The 27,967-nt window shown below is 32.5% G+C and overlaps 5 protein-coding genes and 1 long non-coding RNA gene across 15 annotated transcripts in view; 3 read left to right on the plus strand and 3 right to left on the minus strand.

Annotated features, from left to right (window-relative positions):
* Window positions 1-595: 595 nt before the first annotated feature.
* LOC145976050 (uncharacterized) lies at window positions 596-4,733 on the plus strand. 2 transcript variants are annotated; one of them, XM_083106958.1, is made up of 9 exons: window positions 597-872; window positions 961-1,304; window positions 1,937-2,471; window positions 2,683-2,950; window positions 3,031-3,228; window positions 3,324-3,491; window positions 3,582-3,774; window positions 3,869-4,099; window positions 4,301-4,733. In XM_083106958.1, exons 2-9 carry the CDS (start codon window positions 1,176-1,178, stop codon window positions 4,547-4,549), a joined length of 1,971 nt encoding a protein of 656 aa, XP_082963084.1. In that variant the 5' UTR covers window positions 597-872; window positions 961-1,175; the 3' UTR covers window positions 4,550-4,733. The 2 variants fall into 2 exon arrangements, with proteins under 2 accessions (XP_082963085.1, XP_082963084.1); XM_083106959.1 differs by having other exon boundaries at window positions 596-1,304; window positions 3,869-4,095; window positions 4,301-4,440.
* Window positions 4,734-7,051: 2,318 nt separating this feature from the next.
* On the plus strand, window positions 7,052-10,517 carry LOC145976059 (pseudouridine-5'-phosphatase-like). Of its 7 annotated transcripts, none has more exons than XM_083106973.1 (5): window positions 7,052-7,323; window positions 7,579-7,706; window positions 9,110-9,328; window positions 9,400-9,635; window positions 9,712-10,517. In XM_083106973.1, the coding sequence occupies exons 2-5, from the start codon at window positions 7,652-7,654 to the stop codon at window positions 9,889-9,891; spliced, it is 690 nt and encodes a 229-aa protein (XP_082963099.1). In that variant the 5' UTR covers window positions 7,052-7,323; window positions 7,579-7,651; the 3' UTR covers window positions 9,892-10,517. The 7 variants fall into 7 exon arrangements, with proteins under 7 accessions (XP_082963099.1, XP_082963097.1, XP_082963101.1 ...); XM_083106971.1 differs by having other exon boundaries at window positions 7,052-7,312; XM_083106975.1 differs by having other exon boundaries at window positions 7,052-7,266.
* A 21-nt stretch (window positions 10,518-10,538) lies between these two features.
* On the minus strand, window positions 10,539-11,272 carry Nd-b8 (NADH dehydrogenase (ubiquinone) B8 subunit). Its single transcript, XM_083106983.1, has 3 exons — window positions 11,041-11,272; window positions 10,857-10,963; window positions 10,539-10,731 (listed from the first exon to the last, which is right to left on the minus strand). The coding sequence occupies exons 1-3, from the start codon at window positions 11,121-11,123 to the stop codon at window positions 10,643-10,645; spliced, it is 279 nt and encodes a 92-aa protein (XP_082963109.1). The 5' UTR covers window positions 11,124-11,272; the 3' UTR covers window positions 10,539-10,642.
* A 2,311-nt stretch (window positions 11,273-13,583) lies between these two features.
* On the plus strand, window positions 13,584-20,660 carry LOC145976052 (synaptic vesicle glycoprotein 2C). Its single transcript, XM_083106963.1, has 10 exons — window positions 13,584-13,927; window positions 16,960-17,025; window positions 17,106-17,267; window positions 17,385-17,547; window positions 17,633-17,754; window positions 17,862-18,100; window positions 18,186-18,367; window positions 18,616-18,914; window positions 19,031-19,318; window positions 19,590-20,660. The coding sequence occupies exons 1-10, from the start codon at window positions 13,891-13,893 to the stop codon at window positions 19,658-19,660; spliced, it is 1,629 nt and encodes a 542-aa protein (XP_082963089.1). The 5' UTR covers window positions 13,584-13,890; the 3' UTR covers window positions 19,661-20,660.
* LOC145976068 (uncharacterized) lies at window positions 16,977-18,316 on the minus strand. The gene is made up of 6 exons (XR_014440180.1): window positions 18,305-18,316; window positions 18,182-18,201; window positions 17,883-18,060; window positions 17,605-17,751; window positions 17,317-17,427; window positions 16,977-17,228 (listed from the first exon to the last, which is right to left on the minus strand). It is a non-coding gene; the product is annotated as an uncharacterized LOC145976068 (long non-coding RNA).
* A 250-nt stretch (window positions 20,661-20,910) lies between the features above and the next one.
* Window positions 20,911-27,967, minus strand: part of Dad (Daughters against dpp) — a 64,928-nt gene continuing 57,871 nt past the window's right edge. For all 3 annotated transcript variants that reach the window (XM_083106960.1, XM_083106961.1, XM_083106962.1), the window contains one exon: window positions 20,911-27,930. In XM_083106960.1, coding sequence (XP_082963086.1) covers window positions 27,575-27,930 — 356 coding nt within the window. In that variant the 3' untranslated portion in view covers window positions 20,911-27,574. The remainder of the gene's footprint in view (window positions 27,931-27,967) is intronic.

A 27,967-nucleotide genomic window follows, 5' to 3' on the forward strand; every position in this document is an offset into this window, starting at 1 on the left:
ATTTTTCATTATAGAAACATTGCATGTTTGATTCTTTAAGTTTTTTCTTTGTGAAAATTCGACGAATTAAAAAATTATAAAAATAATTCTTTTGAAATTGGATATTTAATTTTTAAGAAATCAGAGATTGATATTATAAATTAAAAATAAGAGAATGTGAGTTTTTAAACAAAAGATAACAAGAAAATAAGGAATATTCATTCTTTAATTCTAATTATTCTTCACTATAACTGAAGTGACAAAATAAAAATGAAGAGAAATTTTCATCTACAAGTTTGTTTTGGGATCCATTTATATCTATGTTTAGATGAATATTTGTATACTTTCATGTTACCAACAACTATCTCAATTTTCTTAATATAATTTATCATTTTATATTTGTTTTACGAAATATAATAACGCTAATTTATTTCGCTAATACATTGCTCGTAATTTGTACAATTTCAAACGGCCATGTTTGATGATTTTTTCAGCGAGAATTTACCATCGGTAAACGCGAAGACCTTCCATGACGTCGATAAACGCGAGCGCCGACAATACCGAGCCCCGGAAATAAAGTCGCGCGCATGCGCGATGCGTCTCACGAATCAGATGTTTTTTTTGTTTCACAAACAAACGCTCCGACAAATGTACATATTTTTGCGGGAACGTTGCGGGATACACGCGGTCCTTTCCTCGCTGCTCGGAGACGAAAGGAGGTAATCGCCGATCGATTCGATCGCGATCGGTCATCGCGTGGTGCGGCAATAAATCGCCCCTCGTTGGAGCGCTCGTAATCGTAATTACGATCTCTCTCGCGGCGAGTAGCCAGAACAACATGTCCGCTGTGGTCCGGAGCGGTGTTGCCCGTGGCGATCGTTTGTTTACTAGCGGTACGATACGATAACACGCGCGATACGCACGGCCTTACGTTCCTCCAGCTGTTTGTTCATATATTATGAATGGATTACCGTCTCGTAGGAACGCGATACGCACACGACTTCCGTTTGTCTCCTCTTCGTCAAACATCTCTGACACGGAGGTGCGCGGGTTAAGGGTTCGAGATCGAACCCGGGACAATCAGCTGTTTCACGCGTCACCCCGTAAACGGCCTTAAAGATACGAACAGGATGCGTCTTCGCGCAGTGACGCCGTACGACGATCTTACGCGTACGAGAATCTCGCATGTGCATTGAATGAGGATGACGGAGCCGGAACTTTGCCGGCTGTGCGCCGAGACCAAGAAGAATCTCATCGGGATCTACGACGCCGTGGGACAGAAACTCGCGATCGAGGCCAAGATTACCAAGTGTTTGCAGATACAGGTAAAATTGATAATAAATTGAGCGTTCTTCATTGCTTTCGTACATGTAAAATTGATCTAATCCAGGAAATTGTTGCTGCACATTCCGATAATTCACGTTATATATATTATAGATTTCCAATATTGGTAATGAATTTCAAACATACCTTGTGTATAAATGTAGATATAATATTGGTAATATTGTAGTGTTCGTTCTAATATATATGTAATCATATATGTCATCATTAATTGATTATAATTTATTATGCAATTGTTATGTAGTTACAAATTTTTCAAACAAATATGAGAAATTAAAGTAATATACATTTATATATATTTTATATTTTGTTAGATTAATATAATAAAAAAAGATGATTTTTTAATTTTTTCACCTGTTATCATTGTTTCTCATTTGAATTTGTCTATAATTTTGCTATCAGTCTAGTAAAATTAAATTGTTTTTCTATAATAAAAAATAGTTTATATATTTTTAATAATATAATTACTTATTATATTTGGATTTAATTACACAAATTTTGATATATATACATATATATATATATATATATATATATATATATATATATATATATATATTCCTGATATAGTGTTTTATCTTTAATAATGACTATTAATATTACTATGATATTGCAGGTTCTAATAACAGACAGCTTGCCACTCACAGTTTGCACGGATTGCTGTGACTTTTTGAACCAATGCAGCGAGTTTTTTGAAAAGACCAATCAAGCACAAATATTGTTAAAACAATTACTGATAGATTTAAAACCTGAACCACAACCAATAGAACCAAATATAGATTATGTGGAAGAGACTATAGAGTTTGGAAAAGATGAAGCCAACAACAGAGAAGAGATAGCTGAACGTCAATTGCCTGGCAATTATATCAATGAGACAGTTAATGTTTTGAATACCTACAACTTTATTGAAGGATGTGATAAAAGTGAAAATTCTGAAACTCGAGAAACACAAGGTAATACAAAACAGAAGAAGTGTAAGATACAGATAAAAAAGAGTTCCCCTAAACAGACTAAGAAAAGATTAAAGAAGAAAAACCAGATGCAAAGGATGGAAGAAGAATCCGAACTCCATGTATCTTCCCAAATAGACAAGGAACAGAATGATGCAGCTATGAAAAATAATTTGAAGATTGTAGATAATTATATATCTGGTAAGATTTTATATGTTAATATAATATATATTAATATATAAAAGCATAGTATATATGTACTCTATTTTATTATATAGACATGTATTTTAATTTGATTTGCTTTGTTTATTGTAATTTTATTTACTTGTTTCTTTAAAATTGTTACACTTATATTATAATTAATACCAATAGATCTGTTATAAATCTAATATAATATGTGCTTTTAATTTAGAGACAGAATCTAATTTAGAAATGAGAGAAACACGAACGATAGAAACAACCAAACATGGAAGGAAAAAGGCAGAAGGTTTAGAAAGATATCCTTGGCTGTGCACAGATTGCAATGATAAATTACCAAGTCTAGAAGCATTAGAGGAACACCATGAAACAGTGCATAATCAAAAAGCCAAGTATATGTGTGTGCAATGTTGTAAGGTCTATGATAAGTACTATGGGTTTCTTACTCATGTTAAGAGGCACAAGAATAAGGCAAAGTTTAGGTACAAATCATTTGTTATGCATAATCATGAAAAAAATTTTGGATATATGAACATGTTTGTTAATATTATTCAATTTTTAGCTGTGAAGACTGTGGAAAGTCGTTTGTACATAAAAAAGTATTAGACTCTCATAAGACGATCCACAGCGAGGAACGGCCATTTGTATGCCAAATTTGTGGTAAAGCTTTCAGACAGCAAAGTGCTTTATATATCCATAATCGATGCCATTTACCCGATACTGTAAAAAACAGATATCCATGCGATCAATGTGATAAGAGGTTAATATGACACTATAATTCTTTTTATTTATACATCAAATGATTATATTTCAATACATATATCTATATATTTGAATCGTAACACTTATTTTTAGATTTTCTACAAAACCAAATCTTGTAACACACAAACGTATCCATTCTGGTGTTAGAAACTTTACATGTGATCAATGTGGCAAGAGTTTTATACAGAAAGGAAATTTAGAAGCCCATTTTTTAACTCATTCAGTAGATAAGCCATATAGCTGCTCTCAGTGTCCAAAAGCGTAAGTCAGAATATATCACTAACATATATCACATTCATGTATATTATTATACATATGATTTTAAAAAGAATCAAATAATATCGTACACAGATTTAAAACACCCTTACAATTGAAGAAACATGAAACAGTGCATACGGGTGCTAAGCCGCATCAGTGCGATGTATGCGGAAGGACCTTCAGGGAAAAAGGAACTTTAAGAGAACACCATAGAATTCATACTGGCGCGATGCCGTTTACTTGTGAATTTTGTGGGAAACGCTTCCGTTTCAAAGGGATATTAACTGTAAGTTATCAGATTTTAATCGTATAATGTTCTTAAAATACCGATTTAATGCAATTATATCAATTATACAATATACAATGTTTTGCAATTGCAGACACATAGGCGACAACACACGGGAGAACGTCCATATAGTTGTTTAGAATGTCAGCATCACTTTACAAATTGGCCAAATTACAATAAGCATATGAAGCGTCGACATGGTATTAATACTTCTCACACTAAACATCTAACCAACAATCAGCAATTGCAACAGACGACGGAACAAACGCAGCATCTCGAAGAAGACCCACTCCCTGTACCTCAACCAGAATCTACGACAGCGCAAGTATAAAATGTTTATTTTCTAGTATTAATGTATGTATTAATAAAAATAGAGAAAAAATATTAATATATTTTAAAACATTGGATATCTAAAATATAATCCAAATTTAATTAAAAATATCGTACGAAATTGAATTTGTTTTGAAGCAATAACCTATGTATATTTGATTAACACAAACATTATTTAAATGTTGTATTTTTACAGGTGATACAAGCAGTTCCTTATGCTTCAACATCACAACCCATAGTTATTCAAGCTATTCCGACGACTACTATTCAAACTTTCCAAACAGATGTCAATGGTGCTGTTCAAGAAACGGTATTCAGAGAACGAAACACGACTTATTTCAATGCAGTCCCGGCCGCGCTCCAAAATTTTTTGCCAACAAACTTGCCATATAATTTTTATAGCATTTCAAATGTTACGGAAAATGATTTAATTCAACATAGATAAAATTGTTTCTCAAGACCAAGCTTAAAGACAACTGTCTTTGTACTGATTATCAAGAAACATATGATCATAACATAATATTATTAAAATCACACAATGTGAAATATGTAAACACATACAAAGATACATTTGTAAACTGAAGAACAAGAAAAAAACTTTATTAGTAATTAAATATAAATTAAATTAATCTATTAGTTTGATTGATGATGAAATTAATTTTTTATTAAAACAACGAATTTTTTTATAAATACTTTATTGCATTGATTTATAATGATATACAAGATCTGAAGAATAAAAAAATTTGTACGAAAATACGGATTTAGAAAAATCATAAAACTTTTTGTTATGTGAATAAATACCAGTCTTTTGTATATAAGAATAAAATCTAGAAGAAATAAAAAAATATTAGAATAAAATAGACTTAAAGAAAAGAATAAAAACTAGATAAAACATTCACATACATTTTATATTGTATACCATGATTAATATTAAGGATATTATTACAATTTGTATGTGTATTTATATTTATACACATGCTCTTGTTAAACTACATTTATTATTAAATACATTTCACAAGAATTTTTATAATAAAAAGTGTATTGTATAGCTCTAATTTATATATATATAATTGTATGTCGGTGACTTTCATTGTATATAATATCTTTTCATTGTAAGTTGTAAATAATTCATACATATTATACATTTTATATAATTGAAATAATATAACCGAGTAAAGGGTCTTTGATTGATAATGATGTTTCCTTTTTGCTCAATAATTCTATTAAAAGAGGGTTGAGGAAACTATATATTGACAATCGGAAGGGGAGACATCTAGTATCGCTCAATACTATGGCCGGTATTCATAGTTCGATGTCCGATCTTATATTTAAGATTGTCTTAAGTCTGGTCCGAGGTTGACTTAAGACCTCATTCAATCAATCAAATGGCTGCGTAGCATTTCAAGCTCGAACTTAAGACGATCTCAAATATAAGATCGGCCTATAGCCGGGTCTACATTGGTCATATCGTAAGGTTGTAAGGTCGTAGTCGTAAAAAATTGACCAATCCCAGTTGAAGTTCAGGAGAATAATCAACTGTGATTGGTCAATTTTTTACGACTCAACCTTACGATACGACCAATGTAGACCCGGATTTAGGATGACGTCCCATGGCGCGTATTGCGATATGCACGTATCGGGCGTATCGAGCTCCGACCAATGACAAACGATCCGCCGTTTTTGATACGCTGATGATCCTCTGAATTCATTATTCGAGCGGATCGTACAGCGATCCGCTCATATATATGTATGGTATATATTGTTTCAGCTTTTTTATACATATGTACATGTATAAAATATACATATGTAAAGTATACAGACTAAAAATGACATGTGGAATTGCTTTACTTGTAATTACTTCACTTTTTAGATGCATGCATGCTTGTGTGCGTGTGCTCAGTACGCCGGAGTTTGGTTCCTATTGTCCCATGAAGCGGATTACGCGGAAGCGGAATCAGCGGATCACCAATTATGAGACTGTTTCGACGTAATCTTTATCAGAATAATCCCGTGGATTGGCGATCCGCTGAATCCGCTACCGCGTAAATCCGCTCCATGGGACATAAGATCAAACTCCGCGTATCAAAAACGGCGGATCGTCTGTCATTGATCGGAGCTCGATACGCGCGTATCGGGCGTATTGAAAATCTGACCAATCGCAGACGTTCCGCTGTTTGTGATACGGGAAAGTTACGTGGGACCCCACCCTTAGGGTGCGGACCCATGCAGCGGTATAGCGGAACGCGGAACGAGAGTGGAACCAATCGCGAGCGTTCCGCAGTTTTCATTACGCGAATTTCAAATCCTCCCCATCTCCATGGAGCGGAATGAGCGTAAGCAGTCCGAGCAGCATGTCCCTAAAATGACTTAAATATTGTTTTTATTATCATGTATATAAATATTAAATTAAATGCGTTTCTTATCGGAAATATTGACTGAAAATGTTAAAATCTGTCAAATAAATTTTAACGTGTTTCAACACTTTTGAAATAACTCGTGATTGGTTGCGCAAAGTTTACTTATGCTACATGGGGACTAGAGGCCCATGTTTCCGCGCAACAAAAATGACAGAACTGTATATATGTATACACATATACCTTGTTAAATTCATCGTGACAATGAATTACGGATATAATAATAATTACGAAATATTTCTCATGTTTTTTTTTTTGACTGCCGCTTATTGCACTACTATTTTTATTGCACTATAAGGGTGCCTTCCGTTTCACGCATTGCGCGCTTAGTTCGCAATCAGTGTGATGTGCGCATTAATATTATTTCGTTTCTATTAATGCGCAAATATAATCTTGGAAACGGAATGACTTATTTTGATGCGTTTAATGTGAAACAGTATGGCTGCTATCGAAATAAATGACACACACATGTATCACACGTGATATACACAAGGTTGTTACTCTCTGCGCATGCTGGCATTAACTTCTTCAGGTCCAAGGTCCAACCTGTAGTAGCTAATGCGTTGTTGATGCGCTAGAAGTAGGGGGATTATAAGACATTCTATGCGTTATCATACGCGCATTAAGTGAAACGGAATAGTTCCCTCTACAGCTTATGCATTTCATGTGTGAAACGGAAGGCACCCTCAGTTTGGTACAAGTTGCAAGAGGCCACGTAGAAGTATTAGTCGTGCGCGCATATTTTAACGTATCTTTGTTAGCGTTTGTCCCCTGGCGAAAATAAATATCAGAGCGTAAGTCGAATGTAAGGAAAGAGTAACAGAAGTGTAAACGAAGCTTCTAGGAGGCGTAAATTGAAACAACGAAACGTAAATGAAGCGTTAACACTTCGTTTACGTTTCGTTGTTTCAATTTACGCCTCCTATAAGCTTTGTTTACACTTCTGTTACTCTTTCCTTACGTTCGACTTACGCTCCGTTATTTATTTTCGCCAGGGTCTAGAGTTTTTATAATCTTTTTTCTCGAAATAAAAAAATAGAACGTATTTTTTGAAATACAGATTTCTACGAGAACTTCGGCAAAGTACTTTGGATAACCTAATACAAATTAGTTTTACGCGCGACGACTGTAAAATGGATTTTAAGAATGTCACTCACTGCATTTTCGACATGGACGGTCTATTACTGGGTAAAGACACTTTCCGACTTTTGAAAAAATAATATCTGTACATTTGATTTTATAAAAAATTTTATATTAATAAAAATTTTATTGCAGTTATATGATATCAATGGGTACTTTCCGATTGACGCATGATGCGCATGAAGTGACAGAAAATGTATAATATGCGTGACATGAACTATACATTTTCTGTCACTTCATGCGCATCATGCGTGAATCGGAAAATACCCAATATCTTAACCCCTTCACTGTCAGTGACCCCTATACGGGCCAAAAAAATTCGTGTCACTTTTGCTTCATGACCCCTATAAGGATATCTTGAAACAAACATGTTATTACTATTACGGCCGGAATTCATAGTCCGATCTTATATTCAAGATCATCTTAAATAAGGTTTGAAAATGTTATACGGCTATTTCATTGGCTGAACAGAATCTTAAGACGATCTAAGACCAGACTTAAGACAATCTTGAATATAAGATCAGACTATGAATTCCGGCCTACGATTTGGTTGTCCTTTGGTATTTTAAGGTTTCTGAGGTTGCTGAATTCGAATCTGAAATCAGAATTTCGAACTTCTGAATGGCGGATCAAAATTCAAAATAATTTTGGGTTTGAATAAAAATGGGTTTCTTATCGTTTTGGGGTCGTCGAATTCGAATCTAATATCAGATTTTCCAAATTAAAAATTGCAAATTTAATATGGCGGACCAGAACAAATAGTTACCATATCCATACATAAAAGATGTACACTTTTTTCTTCAATTACTTATAAATCCCGCTATCTGCCGAATCCAGAGTCACGAATTATCAAATCAAGCTGTTTGCACAGAAGTGGAAACGTATACCAGTTTTCAAGAAATAAAAAAAAAAAACGGAGTCAATAACCGCCACGTCCTCGATTCGTAACTCTGGGTTCGGCAGAGAGCGGGATTTAAAAATGATTGAAGAGAGAAATATACAACCTTTATGTATGTCAACTATTTGTTCGAACTCTGGTCCGCCATATTGGATTTGCCATTTTCAATTTGGAAAATCTGATATTAGGTTTGGATTTTGCAACCCCAAAAATGATACACATTTTTATTGAAATCCAAAATTATTTTGAATTTTGATCCGCCATATTGGATTCACCATTTTGAATTTTGTAATTCTGGCTTCAGATTCGGATTCGGCGACCTCAATAATATTTATACTAACGTATTCATGCAATTTTAAAAACTTTTTCTTCAACACACTTGGCACGGAAAGTTTCTTTTCGCTTGACAGTGAAGGAGTTAATATTGAGCATTAATGATTTTTCTCTCTTTTAATGATTTTTCTTTTAATATTAATTTTTGTTTTAAAGAAATTAGAAATACTTTTTTAAAAAATAAAAGGAAATATAATTGATATTTTCTTGTATTCTATAGATACAGAAACCCTGTATTCAATGGCATACAGTCGTGTTATTCAAGAGTATGGAAAAAAGTATACTTGGGAGCACAAGGCAAAAATTATGGGTTTGATAAGCCTTGAAGGTTTGCGTACTCTAATAAGTATGTTACATTTGCCTATTACAGCGGAAACTTTTGAGAGCAAGCTCTTTCCTATATATGAGGAAATATTTCCTCAATGTAATCTCATGCCGGGTGAGTTGAAACAAAGTGGAAATAATTTAGTATTATATCTTAATTGATTTTAATATAAATATTACATATAGGTGCGGAAAAGCTGCTGCTGCATCTTAAAAAAAATAATATAACTATCGCACTAGCTTCGAATTCAACTCAAGAGATGGGCGATTTGAAAACTCGAAAATGGAAACATATATTTAACTTATTTGACCATAAAGTGTATGGTGCTGGTTCTGATCCAGAGGTTCCCCATGGGAAACCAAATCCAGATATATATTTGGTTGCTGCAAAACGTTTTCCTGATAATCCTAATCCTTCAAAGGTTTGTAAACTTTGGTATATGTTAAATATTTTTGAAATTATACTTATCTACCTACTTATCTCTATCTATATCATAGTGCCTAGTCTTTGAAGATTCACCGAATGGAGTGCAAGCTGCTGTTGCTGCTAAAATGCAGGTGGTAATGGTGCCAGATCCTCAGCTTCCTAAAGATCTCATTACAGAGCCTACATTGGTCTTAAAAAGTCTGGAAGATTTCAAGCCAGAAGATTTTGGATTACCACCGTTTGTAGCATGAAATTATTTATTTTAGCTCATTAAAGAGAATATAGAGATTAATTTTATGTAACTAAGCCAGATGATAAGGCATAATTATTAAAAAAAAAGGCTTGCAGGCAAGTTTTTTTTAATGCAAATGTGAAGATCAACTAATATATATAGATTTTATTTGAAAAGAGAAATGCAAGTATTATATATTCTAAAGATATATATTTTCATACTTGCATACAGGAATTATCACATTGCCTGAAGTTTATATAATGTGATTAAAAATCTATATTCAATTATATATATTGTACTTATGCAATAGAAATCTTATGTTATTTATATTCATTATAATGTGAAGTTCCGAATATAGATATATTTATGTACTTTAGACAATTAAATTAGTTAAGTAATTAAGTTAGGTATATTGGTGTTTTTTTTAAATATTTTTTTTGATGATAGTTATCAAGCTATTTACAGAGTATAGCGTATACTATAAGAGATTAACTGCTTAATATATACATTAAAAAAAAAACTAGAAAATTAAATATTTTTCTGCTAAAAAATGGCGTCTTCCCACACTTTTATAAAAAAAAAATTTAATTTGTACATATCTTTAGCACATGCGTTATGTATACAAATATAATTCGTTGAAATCTGTCAATGATTTTAATTTATTCATTTTATGATTTATTTATATATATTTATTTTTCTTATTTGAAATTGATGTAGCTATTTTATTACAACATTCTATACATATTATGATACATACATTGATAAAATATTTATTTTTGAGATGCTAACTCTTTAACTTTGCCGAGTATTTCTTCAGATTTCAGATTTGATAAGGGCACGCAACGTTCTACGCCATATTCTGCAACACCATTTACAAAGGATAGATGACATTTGAACAAGTATTTGTATCCGGAGAAAAAAATGTAATTTGTAAAGTGACTTGATATCATCTACAGAGAATTATGAATATTCATCTTTACGTACCATAACGCGCATACAGTTTCGGTTCGATATCTGAGCATTCCCTAATCAAAATGGGAAATTTTAGATTATTTCTCTTCAATGGTACATACTGTTGCTCGATGAAGTCTCTGTAATATATGCACAAAAGTTGACAGAATTGAAATTGATTCAATTCACATAAACGCCTCGTTTGTTATCACTTTACCTAACACCTTGACTAGATTTGGATGTTTGACAGAGGAGGATCCTCAATTCTTTCAAATGTTTCCCGAATTTCACAGCAGCCATTTCTTTCAATTATTTAAGATCTTTTAAAAAAGACACATCACTTTCATCACAATTCCAATTCTGTGCAATATTTCCTGTTGTGGAATTTTGTTATTATATCATTAAAATCGTGCGTGTAACTGGGCCTGTTCTTTTTAGCTGCACTGCTACACTAGTGCAATTAGTTAGAGTGAAAGAAAGTATGTTTGTTTCTTTCCAACTTATTGCACTAGTGCAGCAGTGCAGCTAAAAAGAACAGACCCACTGCCATCTGAGCCTATTTTTATCTTTCGTAACCTCGTAGAAAATGAAACTGAGAGCTATCAGCTCGGCGTTTTCTGTGATGTTCTTGCGTCATCTATACTCATTTTAGAAACTACATAGAAATTCTAGTCATTTTCATTTTCACTGCTGGTAAAATCACCGTTTGATACATATATCTATTGTGGATCAGGAATACAATATGATCGAATTTGACGTTCTAATATTTATTGCGATTGTATTAATTTTTTTTATTATAAACGTAACATATAATGGAAAATTATATTATTTATAATTAATCTTTTATTGTATGTAAAACGCGTGATCTAAAGATGCACATCAAATTTCCGTGCTTGCCAATGAATAGATTTTGAAACAGAAATATGAGCATCAACGCAATTAATTAATACGAGATTTTTTTACTTCATTTAGCTTTATATATCTTAATATTATTATATTATGTAATTTTCAAATGTGTGTGTAATAAGTCATAAATGTTTTTACAATCATGAGACAGATACCTTTCGCATCACTGCCATTTATTTTATATTATTTTTATACATTTACAAACTTTATATAATTTTAATTATACTTTTATACAAACGAATTATTTATGCAATAGAAACAGTTGTCATACACAGATAACTACAATATTGAATGGTAAGAAAAAAATGGAGTTGAAATATCGATTTGGTCCTAATTCTCAGGTCAACGGACATACACATGTCAACTTTTAGCTCTTCAAGGGTGTCTGGTCTCCTTAATGAAAGAAGAACCGCACCCATGACAAACATTCTTGTAATTGCCGATATTGTCCTGATCGGCCTTATATATGTATGATCGTATGCATACTCATTGCATACTGTAAATACGAAATTGCAGTGCGTTTAAATATAAGTAACGTTACTCGTAGCTGGAGACAAACAACTCTATCTAGACAAGATATAGGACTTTTCAATTACAGTCAGTAAAATCAATTACTTCTACGAAGAATCTCTTTTTAACCTTGCATTTAAAAATAATCAATATTTTAGGATGTACAAGCAATAATAGAAGATATAGTTTAATTTATATATATTTAATGTTTAAATTTTTTTGTTCCAATTTATACGAAAAACGTTCAGACTTTTGAAATGAACAGAAAAATAATTTTGCAAAGAATGACATTATTCTAGCAGATAATAACAGTAATGGAGTCCGCTAATAGATCCCATTGTCGAAGCTTAAAATGCAAAAAAGACACTTGGGACAACAATACCGCGAAGAAAGAAATCGAATGGACCGCGAACACATGAGCGCAATTATTTATAAAATGTCGCTGCTGGGGAGCAACTTAATTCGTTTGCAATTAAAACGTCATAAGTGAATAGATCGTGAACATATGAACGCAATTATTTATAAAATATTCGCTGCTGGGGAGCAATTTAATTCGCTTGCAATTAAAAAGACCGTTATCCAATCGATCACGCGACGATTGACTTTTCTGTCTGACAATTTTTTGATAAAAAAAACTGTAATAACGAATTAATGAAACAAATCTATCAGCTCAAATGAACTGTTTTCGCATAGATTTTTTCAATTTTATCATTTCAGTTGTCTTCTACAACGCGTGATTTCCATCACAGATGGGGATCTACGTGAACAGATGTAGATCTTTTTTTGGAGATTTTACTTAGCTCGAAAGTTAATGATGCGTAAGCAGAAATACGATGAAATTCGATGAAATATTAATACATTAAAGTCGAACATCAACAGGTTAAGAAATCAGGTCCGTTATATGTTTTATTTATTTTTCTGACATGCATAAATTGCCATTTTTCAATCCCGATAAAAAAATAATAATTTATTGTGAGATTAGAAAAAGTTTTTTCTAAATAGAAAAATTTTCAAGAAATTATAGATATTTATATATATGTGTGAAGAAGAATTTTCACAAATCTCTTATAATGTTTAATAATCTCTTATAATGTTTAATTAATCATTGATTTTGAGCTTTATTAAATAAAAAATTGCACATCTTTGTGTTGTCATTTTGTGTATTTTAAGTAATAGCAGAGTATAGTCTACTAAATAATAATAAAAATATATTTTAAATTAGATTCTTACAAATTTAATTAATATTCGAATCACGAATAATAAAGAGATTCAATTGTACTTTATTATGAATGTGTTTACCATCCTGGCTAATAATTATGTTATTACAACACGCAGGTGTATTCGCGTGGAATAATGAGCACTTGGACCTCCTTCCGATCAATTACTGCGATCGGCGCGAAAAAGTGGGGAAGTATTTTTGGATTCGCATTCGCGCTCGCGCGTGACATAATATTTAAAGCGTCGCGGCGACGATTCCGGTCGATGTGTCGATCCATCGTCATCGGCGAGCGACGTTCAAGGGAGGTCACGACTTTTCCGTACCACCCACAATCGGCAGTCGCAGATTAGGCTTCTTCGTCGTGCAACCAAAGAGATTGCGCCTGTCGTAGTACCGGACATTGCTCTTGGAAATTTTTCCCGGTGCTGCACCATGGTCAGCCGTATCTCTACCATCTCCCTGTCAGTAGGTCAGTCTGTAATTTGGTATATTTTCCTAAGGTGCTGGGGTACTTGTTGATTAGAATTTAAAAAAAAAAGTATAATCGAAAATTACCCCGTAGCGACATGCGTCTATTAATATCACATATATTTTGAATTATTTGTAAAAGAGAAAATTACGTTTTCTTTAAACTTCAATATTAAAATCAAAATTTTTAATTAATCTCAAACATAGAATTTATATTAAACTATTGAAACTATTTTAGCAATAATTTTTGTGTAGATTAAATTTCAGTCAGGATATTGAATCCATCTTCTATTTATTTCCTCTTTTGGCACGAATTCATGAGATATATTTGATGCCAACTAATTTAAATCTGATTCTTAAATATTTCCTCAATAATATCACTTTGCTTCGTATCTTATTATTTTATTATCTCGTTGCCAAGTTTTCAGTTTGCTTTCCTATGTAAACAGAAAAATAAATTATTTTTAAAAAATCTTACGTATTTCTCAAAACTAACGTTTCGCTTGCTCATTATTATCATCGATGTAATATCTTCTTATAAGAATATTGCTTTTTTCTAATTGATTTATAGAATAATTAATAGCATTGCAGTGATGAGCTAATATTTATTTTATTTATTCATTTAAACAATTGCTCGACATTTATAAATTCATTATAAAATAATTTTATTTTATTTATATCCATTTTAGTTGAATTATTCGAATAAAATATCAATTATATAGACAAATTTTATCATCGGCCAAATTGTAATGTAACAATTGCGCCATCGATTCTTTCGAAGTGGTAAAGTACAATTACGCCTGTAATTATCCCTTAATTCGCCACTTTACGTATAATCGGCCGATTAAAGTCATGCCAGCGAGTTTCTTTGTCGAGCTCACGTGCATTTCATCGTTCAGTCTCACGTCACCTTCATGTTTGCATTTTTTTGTCTTATTGTTCGATAGTACTTACAATTGGTATAATTTGCATTAAATTATGCTGTATATTTATGCGTGTAAGTTTTCATGAGAAAAACACCACAATTACTCAAATAATTTGAATTTAAAAATAATTTGATTTACTGTGACAAACGTCGTCGTTATATTTTGCGAGTGCAATGACAATGAAATTTCTTATGCAACAAGCGATGTAACGTTTAGTGGGTTAGCATTCATCTACGAAACGCAAGATAATTATTGAATTGCGACACTGGGACACAAAAAGACGCGTGCACAAAGATGGCTTTACGTCAATATACCGGTTTATTACCGGTTTTTTATTGTGCGTTTATTTCAATTGAAAAATAATATTACCTCCCACGAAGCAAACATGAAGTGAACATATGTGGCTTTGTTTCAACAAATATGGATAACAAAATGAGTCATATCCCAATAATTTGATCCGAAATCATCGAAATAAATCACAATAGCTTAACATTTTAATAATTTAATATTATATTTATTTTAAAAATGAAATTAAAATGTATAATCGAATCAAAAGTTTTCTCCAAAGTCCTGAAGTTTATCGCTATTTTTTTCCGTGATGATTTATTCTTTCTATAAGCAATTGACTACTTTTCATTATTCTAATGTATTTAATTTAATTAATTTAATCAATTTTGCATTTGTGTATTATTTCAATCCGAATGATAAATTACATATTTAGATCAGCGAAAAATTTAAAACAATGGATAAAAATTATTTCTCTATGTATCTTTAAAGGACTAATTATTATTATTATATTAAGAATTACAAGAATTATAATAAATTGATTTTATAATTTATAATTTTTGTATCTATCGCTTCGATTTTTATTTGAGATAATAAATATTACCAGAATATCCACTTGAAGTATTCATTACAGATCTTGCTATAATCGCGATCAATTTCTTGCCATTTATGAAAAATAATAATTATTAATTATAATAAGAAAATTATTTCTTATTTCTTTTTACCAACACTTGTCGCGATTGCGTTTTGAAAAAGAATTCGATAATATACGGTGTATTTCGCATTTTACTTTCTTGCTCAAATGACAACAAGATGACTAGATGTCTTAAAAATACGCCGAGAAAATGATAGTAAAATACTGCATGATAATTAATTAATTACTATTGAAATATTTAAAATTTTGTAATATAAATTTTGCTTGAATATTTTTTCTCGCACTTTAAATTAATTTCGGCGATTGGGCCATCACATATAAAGTCTAACAATCATTTAAAAATATAATTTATCTTAATTTAATCAAGAAATTCTTTATATAAATTAATTTAATATTATCACTTACACAAAATTTTTATATTTCGAAATTTTTTAATTTGGAATTTTTAATTGCAATTTGTTAAATAATATATGACTTAAGGAAATAAATGTCACGCGCGATTCAGCAGAATTAAAAATGATATACATATATTCATATACACTCATATCCTCATTAAAATTATTCCGTTCGTGACAGCAAGGATAAGAATTCGATATCATATCGAGCATGCACGTCGTGTAAAACGTCATGTGTGATGCAAACGTCATAAGTGAGATTTAGGAGTATTGTGAATTTAGGAGTAAACGCATATAATAAATCCTTATTGATCGATATTGCACTCAATTAATGAACGTAGTGATAAGTAAAAGTATACGCACCTGTGTAATTCGGTGACTATTACGTTTAAGGAATGCGAACGACAGGCGCATTTTTTTCGATTCCATAATGCAGACAGGCAAATATAGAAAAATTTTGACGTGCGTAATCAATTGTGTATATGTGATTTATGTATATACGTGATGTATCTTCGCAAAATTTGGAATATTGTTAAATTTTGAATATACGCATATGCTTGCTTATAAAACTTCGAGTCTTACATGATTTTCGCACACATCGGCAGTGCGATATAAACGAATATATGTTCATGACGTAAATCAGGTATCTCATTAAAAAAAATCTAATTTAATTTTAATTTTAGATTTAATACGTAAATCACATTTATGTTTTATAATAATTATTATGCTCCTATTTCTCTCTAAATAAATTTAAAAAAACTTTGATTTTTAGAAAAAGAAAATCGGAATGCGTCTACAGAAGAAACCGCAGATTTTGAGAAAGCGATGGAGATATGTGGTAAATTCTCGTTGCATTATTTTGAATCATGCATTTTACATGATGTTCAGCTTTTTTAATTAAATTACATTTCTTTGTAGGAAATGGAAAGTATCAGTACACTTTATTGTTGGTTTGTGGCGTGATGTTTGTCTGCGTTGGCTGTCAATATGGTGCAAACGCGTACATTTTGCCATCAGCCGAATGTGATCTGAATATGAGATCTGAGGAAAAAGGGCTTCTGAACGTCGGCTTTCTTCTAGGTAAAATCCTAAAGTTACTAAACTTGCATTTCTCTTTCTCAAAACTTACGCTTTTAAATCATAAAAGCTTTTGAAGCTTTTATATTTAGATTATTAACACATATTTGTTTGCTCTAGGTTCAGTAATCAGCGCCCTTTTCTGGGGAGTCTTCGCAGGAGCCTACGGAAGAAGAAATATTTTGTTGTTGACTCTCTTTTGCGATAGTATCTTGACATTGATTGGAAGTTTCTCGCAAAGTTTCAAGCTATTCCTAGTGTTCAGAGTCATAAGCGGATTCTTGTGAGTAGCGAATGAACTTGTGAATGAAACAACAAATATGAATTAAATATGTCGTACCTACATATGATTTTTCCGTTAATTTTAGGATGGGTGCACCTGGTTCCTTGTTATACACGTACCTTGGTGAATTTTATGCAGAGAAACACAGAGCGAAAAGCGTTTGTTTCCTGGGCTTTTTCTTCACTCTCGCTTGGTTGATATTACCTGGTAATAATTTTTTTAAATATTATCAATGGATGGAGAACTCTTAAATCCATTTTTTTAGATAATGTATGTTATTAATATTAATTTATTGATAATCTTAATTTATCCAGGCTTGGCGTGGATTATCATACCGTTGCCGATATCCTTCGAATTCTACGGCATTTTGTACAATTCGTGGAGATTATTCCTTGGCGTTATTAGCTTGCCAACTTTTATTATAGCAATAATAGCTCTCATGTATCCCGAAAGTCCAAAGTTCTTGGTATCGCAAGGTAAAACCGACGAGGCTCTCGTGATTCTTCAAAAGATCTACGCAGTAAATACCGGACGTGACAAAAGCGAATTTCCGGTGAGTGCGAAAATAATGTTCACTTTTGAATTTCCGGATTGTAAACGATATCTTTCTTCAACTGACGCGATGTGTCTTTACCTAGGTAAAGGAACTCCTTCCTGACACCGAGTTTGAATTAAAAAAGGACAAGACATCAGTTTCCTCGACGGATACGTTAACGGAATTGATAAAAAATATTTGGTGGCAATTGCGTACCATTACCTCGCCACCCTTCTTAAAGTACGCTGTTCTCTTGTGGACGATTTATTTCACGAACATGTTTGGGTGAGTTTCTCTCAACTAAAGTAAAAACGTACATATTTAAGTGCTATTTAAAAAAATATTTGTTAGAATTGTATGATTTTACTAGCAAAAAAAGTTCTCTATTCTCTTTATATCATTACTTTTTATTATATAATATTAATATATATTAAATAGTATTAATAGTATATATTATATAGTAATAATAGATCAATTGTACTAATATAAAAGGAAATATTTGTCAAATCTATCTTTTCGATTGGTATGTTTAGGTATTATGGCTTTAGTCTTTGGCTGCCAGAATTGTTCAATCGCTTCGAAAGCTACTATCAATCGTATTCGAATGTATCAGTGACAGTCTGTGAGTTGATACACAATACACAGTTAGCGAATCACAATCCGATTCTGGAGGAAGCGTTTGTCCTTTTGGCGAACGAAGCCACAAGGGAATGCAAACCACACATAGACGAGCGAGTGTTTATTAACTCTCTAACGATCAATGCCATTTGCTTATTCGGGAATATCATCTCTGGACATCTGGCAAATCGAGTTAGTCGTCAAACAATGCCGGGTAAGTGCTACGTATATAATCCTGAATTATTACTACTAATATTATTATTACAAAATTGTTTTTTTAAAGATCTCTGGTTTATCCCTTTTTAACAAGAATATTTTTTTCCTTTATAGTGGCTACGATGCTTATAGCTGGTATCGCTGGGCTCGGTATGTACTTCGTCAACTCCTCGTTGCAGCTCCTCATAACAGCGTGCATTTTTTCCCTGATGGCGGCCACAGCAAATATTGTGCTTTCCAGCGTGGCAGTCGACGTCTTCCCAACGCATGTTTCTGCCGTAGCGTTATGCATGATGGCCTGCTTGGGCAGATGTGGTGCGGTAGTGAGTAATCTAGCATTCGGTATGCTGTTGGATATCAGCTGCGAGATTCCGATATTCCTACTGGCCGGTATCACCATATGTGAGTATAATAAAATGTATCAGATTCATTTAAGAAAAATTAAAAAAGAAAACACAAAATATATTTAATATTTCCAGAAGTTTTGCAATCATCTTTTTGTCATATTTAATTTTATCGAATAATTTCTCAAAACTTGATTTTAATAGATTAAAGAATAATAGAAAAATAATAGAAAAAGAATAACAGAGAATTATTAAAATTGAATGATAAATAAAAGATAAATAAAAAGTAAAAAGGATAATAATTAAAATAAAGAATTTATTCTCTTCAGTTGGCGGTTTGCTGTCCTTTTTGATTCCGAGTAAAGAAAAGAAGTCAGGAAAAGAGGAAAGGATATGTTAAACTTGAAGAAAAGCCCAAAGTGTCAAATAAAGTGTTCCATATTACTTTTTTACGCGCTGTGACATTTGTATAAAATTTATAATATATATATGATGGTGCTTATACATTAATCTGTAAATAATAATTATCAGCATCGATCGACAAATTTTCGGTTTTATCAAGTTTATATTCAAACTTTCTCATACTTATATTTTATATCAATATTCAGTAAAATCATAATTAGAGATTTATTTTTTAAGTTTATTATATTTATTTCGAGAAATACACGACGTTTATTTAGATAAAGAATTTTGAATGATACATAATAAACTATTTTTTATTATTAAACAATTCATTGATGAATTGTTTTGATTTTATTGAACAATGATATACCTCATATCTAATGAGAGATTGTCGATCAAATTATATCTCTTTGTAAATATATATAATCGTTTTAATAGAAATATTTATTAAATTATACTGTACATTTCGTATATCCGTGTGGAATGTAATACGTTGCGTAGTTTTGAATGCATGTTTCGATTAGCGAGAGAAGTGTAAAAACGATCTTTGTTGCGACAGTGTTAGAATTTGAAATAAAAGTTGTTAATATTAAATGTTAAAAATAAAATGAAAGAAAGAAAGAGAGAGAGAAATAGAGAAGATATTTTAATTTATCGATGTCCAATTCCGCGAAAAAAGCACAACGATCCGGGAAATGTTAGCGTTGTATTACATCGTTGAAGAAGAAGGGAAAGAGGAGAGAAACAGACTAATGCACTTTACAAGTTTACGCATTAATCATCGTAGTGAACGGAAAATACTTATCTGGCAGCTTCTAAGCGGTTCAAGTATCGTTTCCTATGGCAAGCTCTACAAGAGTTTCAGGATTTAATCACCCGATGCTTATAGAACATCTACCTACCTATTATAAAGTATGTGTTAAACTGCGATCATCTTCCGATGACATTATAAACATTATGTATCATATAAAAACTGGATCTATATTATTATCATATTTATATATTATCTATTACAATTAACTTTTTCTCAAAGAGTATATATTTATCGCAATCTTTTTTCATTTTTCAAAAATTATTTATTATTCTGAGCAAATGTTTTGCGTGTTGTTTGCCAAGGAAAATGTAAAATAATTTAATTGAGTATAATAAATATAATATATAAAATAGCACTTATATATATATCATACATGGAGATTCATAGTAGGACTTGTGGTATGATTGGTGTTTGATCATTAAGAACGCGGCGGGTACAAATTTGCAATTTCATATATTTTCTTTTTCTCGTAAAAATGAGTGGAGAGGATTTCCTTGATCGTTGACACACGATCGTCGCTTAGTAAGCGTGTGTTACTTGATTTCGGAATCGAATACAATGATATTGAAAATAATATATATTGTGAGTTCTCAGGGTGTGTGGTACCTAATAATATATCGTTATTCCGTTACGCTATTCGCACTTATTCGATATCTGCTTTCTTTATTATAATTATTATTACTACCATTCGTTATTCATTATTATCGTCGTCGCCGACGACATAATATATAATATATACATAGTATGTATAACGTATGCATATGTGCGCGCACATGCGTACATACTTTATGTACAATATATACAGCAACGCGTTGCTTATTTCATTTCGATTCGTCTCCCGTGCATCAATTACATGTAATAATATGCATATCTAATATATATTTTGTTTAGCGTATATCTTATTGCGCGTGATTCGAAAATGAGGAATTGGGGTAGCCACTATCGAAGGCTTTTTTATCTATAAATATATTAAATAAACGATGTATCTTCAAACTTTTGCTCGTCGATTTCAATTCGGAAATCATACGAGTGATCGTCGAGCAAAGGAGTATTCATTATTTTTATATCGACGAATTTCGAAAATATAATGTGCATAAACAAACATGCTTATGTCATTAAAAAATATTAAAAAATATTCTTTTAGGTTTATATAACATTTTTCGAAATATTGTGAAAAGTATCGATAACTTTTGCAGGATTCCTTTCTAATCGAAATAGAAACATATCTCTTTTAGATCATTTCGTGTTTCCAAATTCGTCGACGAACTCGCAATGATTTCCGGCGAAATGATCGATTTTTTTTATACGTAAATTCTCTTTGACGGCGAAAAATGATGCGTTTTATCAATTTTGCGAGATTACAATTTAAGATACGACTGAAAGGGAAATATTTAAAAGTTGCCCATTTTTAGAACGCTCTCTTTTCTCTCCGACTATTTGAACTTTCGAAAAGCACAATATCTCGTGGTAAGGCACTATTTCTTTATTCATTACATCCTAACGGATGTATAAAGCGTATCTCTAAAACGTAAGACACGGCAGAAGTCGCGGAAATTTATCTAAATGTATCAAAGTTCTTTTCCTCTCTTTTTTTATGAAAGTTCCCATCTGGTATATATATCATTCTTGTATATATCAATCTGAAAAATAAAGAAGAAGAGAGAAAATCAACAAATTCGAAAGGAGGAAAAATACATACGAGCAGAGGGGCAGTAATACCGTACCGATGCCGATAAAGCGCTTACCTATCAACAACAGTTAGTTTTTATCGATACGCGTGATAATCGCTAAGTTGTCTGTCGCTCTAAACACTAATTAATTTAATGTAACAGTGAACGGCTATGTAAAGGCACTATGTTTCACAGACGTAGAGTCCTTATAGGGAAATTAGCTGCCTTCATTCGTTCATTTGCTTAATTTTCAATGGCAAATTTTTCTCATTTTGTCGCATAATTTTTCTCCCCTCCAAGCAAAAAAAGTTTCAGTCAAACTCGGAAACGCGGTGAATTAATTGGCTCGAAGGCATCTAATCTCGCTAACGAGGAACTTTCGTATTGCATGTGTATATGTGTATAACTACGGTTTAAAGATTATTTAAACCTAGCCCCCACAAAGACACGTGGAGTGGTCGGTCGGCCGATAGCAGTTGAGAGTTAGTAAAACGCTAGAAAACAGCTCTAATTGTCGTTCGGTCGTTAACATTAGTATTATTACTCTCGTTATTATTACTACTGGATAATGGCACGTCGCGTCGTCCGAGAGAAACGGTAACTCGTCAAACAAGTGGCCGGCTCTTTTATAATTGGCTGTCGCCAATCATTTCGTTTGAGATAAATCTCGCAACTCGGATATACAGGCGTAAGGATAAATTATTCTTATAATCGGAAACCTCAGTCTTGCTTGACGCGCTTCGGATAGACAGCCATTTGCTGATGTAATAATTTTCCTTACGAAATGATACAAAAGCAATATTATATCACAAAATCCGGAGACTCTATAAACTTTTATATCAAATGAATTAAAAATAATGAGATACGATATAAAAATCAAAAGTCATTTTTCAAACAAAAAGATTTGCTGTCAATAATCTCGAAAAAAAATAAAACAGAACGTCAAGACTTGAATGAAAAATGGAAAATGAGGATTGTAGAAAAATAGAAGATGACGAAGCGCGAAGGGAAGATGTAAGGGAAAAATAACGCAGAACGAATAAAGGTAAAGTGAAAGAAGACAATCCATGCATTACATGAATCTATGTTTTCAATCGAAATGCAAAAATGTTTCACGCAATTTACGAATGTATACAACATATGTATTTAGCTTTTCTTATCTGAGAAAATCTTCATCGAAGACGTATATATTATATTATTTACACACATCTGAGCTTCCTTTTAAAATTAATCTTAGATTCTCGTATTTTCGGTCATTTTATGACACTACAAGAAATTCACGCGAAAATCTTCCATTAAAATTTCTTTGCATTTTCTGAATGTGTATACAAATACAATCTATAAATAATATTTCTATATCGGACATTTTGAAAAAGATTGAAAAACAGAACAACAAAGAGAACAATAAAGAATATCAAAAAGATTTTGATATTAAAAACTATGATTATAACAGTCTATTATATAAAAATTATTGAATTTAACAGACGAAAATAAAGCTCCAAAAAGTTTAAATTCATAAAAAATATAAAAGACTGAAAAGATCGAAGAAAGATCTATGAATGAGTGCTTACTTCTTTTTTATCCTTTTCTTTAATTATTAAACAAATTTATTATTGCAAATTTACTATTAGAAAATCTATAAGCTATCAATCTTTTTTTTCCTTTCTCAGAAAAAAGTCTTCTCAGAAATTATATCGCGTTTGAATTTCTTTCGTATTTTTGCACGAGCGTGAATCTTTTCTTCCTTTAAATTCCTCAAACGGAGGAAAAATCGCTCTCGCATTTATTACGACAGGCATTTCAGAAGAGAAGAAGCGCTCGGTCGTGGTATTTACGTCGTAGGACAGTCTTACCATTAATTTTAGTACGCCTTCGTAAGTTCCTTTTTGTTCTTAATGCGCAACGGCCGTGTATGCTCCCTTTTGAATGCTTAAGCGCGATATAGCGAGCAAGAGATACAAATATTCGCACGAATCATTATACATTTTGTACATGTTAACGTATACAAATGATCAATTTGCGAATCTCAACACAAATTATATTTAACATTATAAATCGAGTCTCTGTCTTGTATTATTCATTGTGTCATCGAGGATTTATATCATCCGTCCAATTTTCAACATGTGATATCCAACAGAGCTCGTTTTATATAAAACAAATTCCTCTTGAAAATTAGACATAATATGAATCCATTATCTTTATGCACATTTTAAAATTAACTATTTCTATTATATCATCTTTCTTTTGAATTATTGCAACTTTAATGAAAATTAAAACATTATAAAGATATCATTGCCAAATATATTAGCAAAATTAATGATGAGAAATATATATATATATAAAGAGACAAAGATCGTTGAGACAAATATTAGTACCTCGAGCTCAAAACGATGACATCGAGATAACTTAAATTCCTTTGAGAAGATGCGGACATGTCTCGGACTAAATCATTAAATACCATCTTGCACATCGCGCGGACAACGTATATATGTAATATAATTTTTTAAACGCATTCCAAAGCAGTGCACAAGCAGCAGTGCGTTCGGTCTTAATTGCGGCAAAAGGAGGCGGTTAAATAGATCTCGACCACAACGTGTTGGGGGCAGTGAAAAAGGGACTACGAAAAGCAAGTCGCGGAGTCGCTCAGAGTGAATAATCTGTCGGCGGAATTCCTTTTATCGTCGTTACAATTATTTTTGCCGATGATCTAACCCGACTCTCGTTCCCTTTCAATCTATTTCCTTCTTTCCCTCTGACACAGTTAGCTACCTATGAACATTTTTGCGTATACGTCTCTGTATACATAATAATATATAACATTCAAACGGCGTATACACATCACAATATAACGTTCTCGTAGCTATCCATTCGTTCAATCATCATTACAAAGTAACGGCCACTTTTACATCGATAAAAGCGGTAGTACGAAAGTAAACTAATGGTCGAAAAAACCCTACGGATCGATCAGTCGATTGTATGTGTGTGTGTATTTATGTATGCATGTATGTATTGCGTATGTTAGTGTAAATGAATACGTATGACTGGTACATATTATATATCGTATGTACTTAAACATTATTATTCTGAACACTATGTATCGCTCTTTTCTTCTTTCAAAATCGATTCGTATCTACAGAGTATATATAAAAAAACGTTTGCATATTGTATATATGCATCTCGTGTACAATTTCTCTGAGAAAAGTTTCTGCATGTCGAAAACCAGAAATATAAATTTTTTTACAGAAAAAAAGAAAGCTTTAATACATAAGTTATTTTTCACCTAGAAATTTCAGTTTCAACGATTAAGATAAGCCGAGGAAATAATTCTCGCAAAATTAATGACATCGTTTCTCTCATTTCCGATGTGCAGAATCTCCTCTGTTTAATCATTATACGTGAACGTATTTCGTTCTGCATTGTTTCTCTCTCGTCTTCGCAACGCGTCAATCGTAAAAAAAGGGAAGAAAAAACAAAAGACTTGCGTCGAACTGTTATCACAGTACATTGTATTACTGTAGTACAAAGCTCCGGAGAAAAAGGAGGAGGAGGCATTATATTTTTCGTGCGAAACGAGCTTGGCACGTGGCGCACTTTTATTTCCCGAGAGTACGCGCTGCACCACGGAGGGAAGCTGGGAAGGCACAGTGTATGTACATATACTATACGTATGTACAGCACCGAACGACGACCGGAGATAACACTTTCAGAACTCGTGGCACGTTTTGTTTTAACATTAATCAATAGCGCAACTACTCGATTCCAGTACTATTTCGTAACTTGTTATAGAACTTATGTTACTGAAGCACTCAAATTAATAAAAATAATCTTATTTGAAATAGTCAAATCAACATCTATGATGCAAATGAATAATTAAAATTATGCTTAAATGAAGCTAAATGCAGTTGATGGAGCATATATTAGTCGAGAAATACAAAACGATAATATTACAAACATTTTAGTCCTTGTCTTTGGATTTTTTTAATAGCAAAAAGAAACAATTAGAGCACAGTACAAATGCAATTGGAGAATTTGTCTTATCGATAAAAGACCTCATGATTTGACAAATTTTTTTTCGACTCTTGAGTTGTATCCATCAAATAATGTTGCCAAGTTGTAGATGTTGCACCATAGTCAATCTAAGAATTGCATTTAAGCCTAATTTTAATTATTGATCTTATTTAAAAATATATTATATATATTTATTAAATAATATAATATTAAATATAATATTAAATATTATACTAATAAATATTATAATATTTAAAGTCCTACTTTAAAATATTTTTCGTACTTTAAAAAAATGATATTCTATTTCTTACAAATTTGTATAAAAATTGTATATAGAAAATATTTAATTTCCATAAAAACTAATTTAAATGCATATTAAACACGTAATCATTTTTTATAACTTTACATATTAATCTCATAAATATATAAATTAATTATAAATATATTAATTAATTTTTGTTTTCAGTAACATAAATTCTACGAATTATAACGAGTTTGCGAAGCTTAAATTTACAACAAAGAGAGAATAATTTTCTCGTAATAATTTATCGAAATTATTTAAAAGTAGCTAAATATTTAATTTTTTTACATATTACACATATCGCATCGACTATCTTAATAAGCTTTATTATTTGAATGTTTGATAAAAAATCTTTCTTAGTAATCACTTTTGGAAAAAAAAACGGAGCAAAATTGTTAAAAAGATTTGACCTGCATACCTCTTTGTCGATATTATTCTTTGCTTCATGTTTCATCTTTATAAGACTAAGAATTTCCCCTGCCATGTTGAATTCAGAATCTATGCACGCGAATTCGCGAATCGGCGCATGCAGACCATAAACGCAAGTGACTAGACCTATCGGAAGCCCGACTCTCCGCTTCCCTTGTCGAAAATTCTCACATGAATCTCGAGAGTAACATCGACGAGCCTAAATTATCGAGAGAATAAAAAAAATTAATCGAATCAAACACACATTTTCATAAGAAAAATCCCATGTACCACTCGTTAATGTAAATTCCTCCGTTCGTACGCGCTCGATGAACACGCTCGACGAACGATTTCCGATCTTCGTTTCTACCTCTCGTTCTACTGTCGAAACGGAACGCGACGTTGTTCCTTAGACGTATTATTTTTACGGCGTGTACTTTGGTAAGACTGCTTGGGGTTGTTGGGGCAACCCCAGCACATGTCGCTGGCGGTCGCCCCCGGCACGTTTTTTTTTTTTTCGTTTCATTTAGTCATTATTAACACAGCTCTCGTTAGGACGGAGCTAAAGGCCACGGTCGTCGCATCATTATCAGCGATCCTCCTCGAGCACAACAACAACAACAACGACGACGACAACGAGGAGGAAGAAGAGACGCGAGTTAGGGACGAGACTTGACGATATCCTTTCGGCCCGGCTAGCCTGGGGGACGATCACCTACACGGCGCCAAGAGGACTTCGAGCCAGCACGGGCAGGAGGTGACTTCCTGTCGCGAGTACTTGGGTCCCCAGCCTTTGACGAAGCTGATGCGGACGGAGTTAATGTCGACGGGGCCGGAAGCGGCAAATCCGGCGGTCTGGCCACCATTACCGCCACCGCCACCGCCGTTATATGGAAGCTGCAGGATCTTGGCGCGATCGAAGATGTTGAGACAGAAACCCGATGGCACCCGGTAAACCAGCAGGGTCCTCGATTCCGGTTCGTCCAAGGTGGGTGAGTGCACGAAGATTGGACTCTTTGACCGATTGTATGCCCATACACCGTCCGCTTCCTGGCTGAGCGTTAGTCCTGAAAATGCAGGAAATGGATTCGTCATGAAAATGTA

This window comes from Camponotus vicinus, unplaced genomic scaffold (assembly GCF_025532165.1).
Source record: "Camponotus vicinus isolate PSW18456_S1 unplaced genomic scaffold, iyCamVici1.0 SCAF_8, whole genome shotgun sequence".
NCBI lineage: Eukaryota > Metazoa > Arthropoda > Insecta > Hymenoptera > Formicidae > Camponotus > Camponotus vicinus.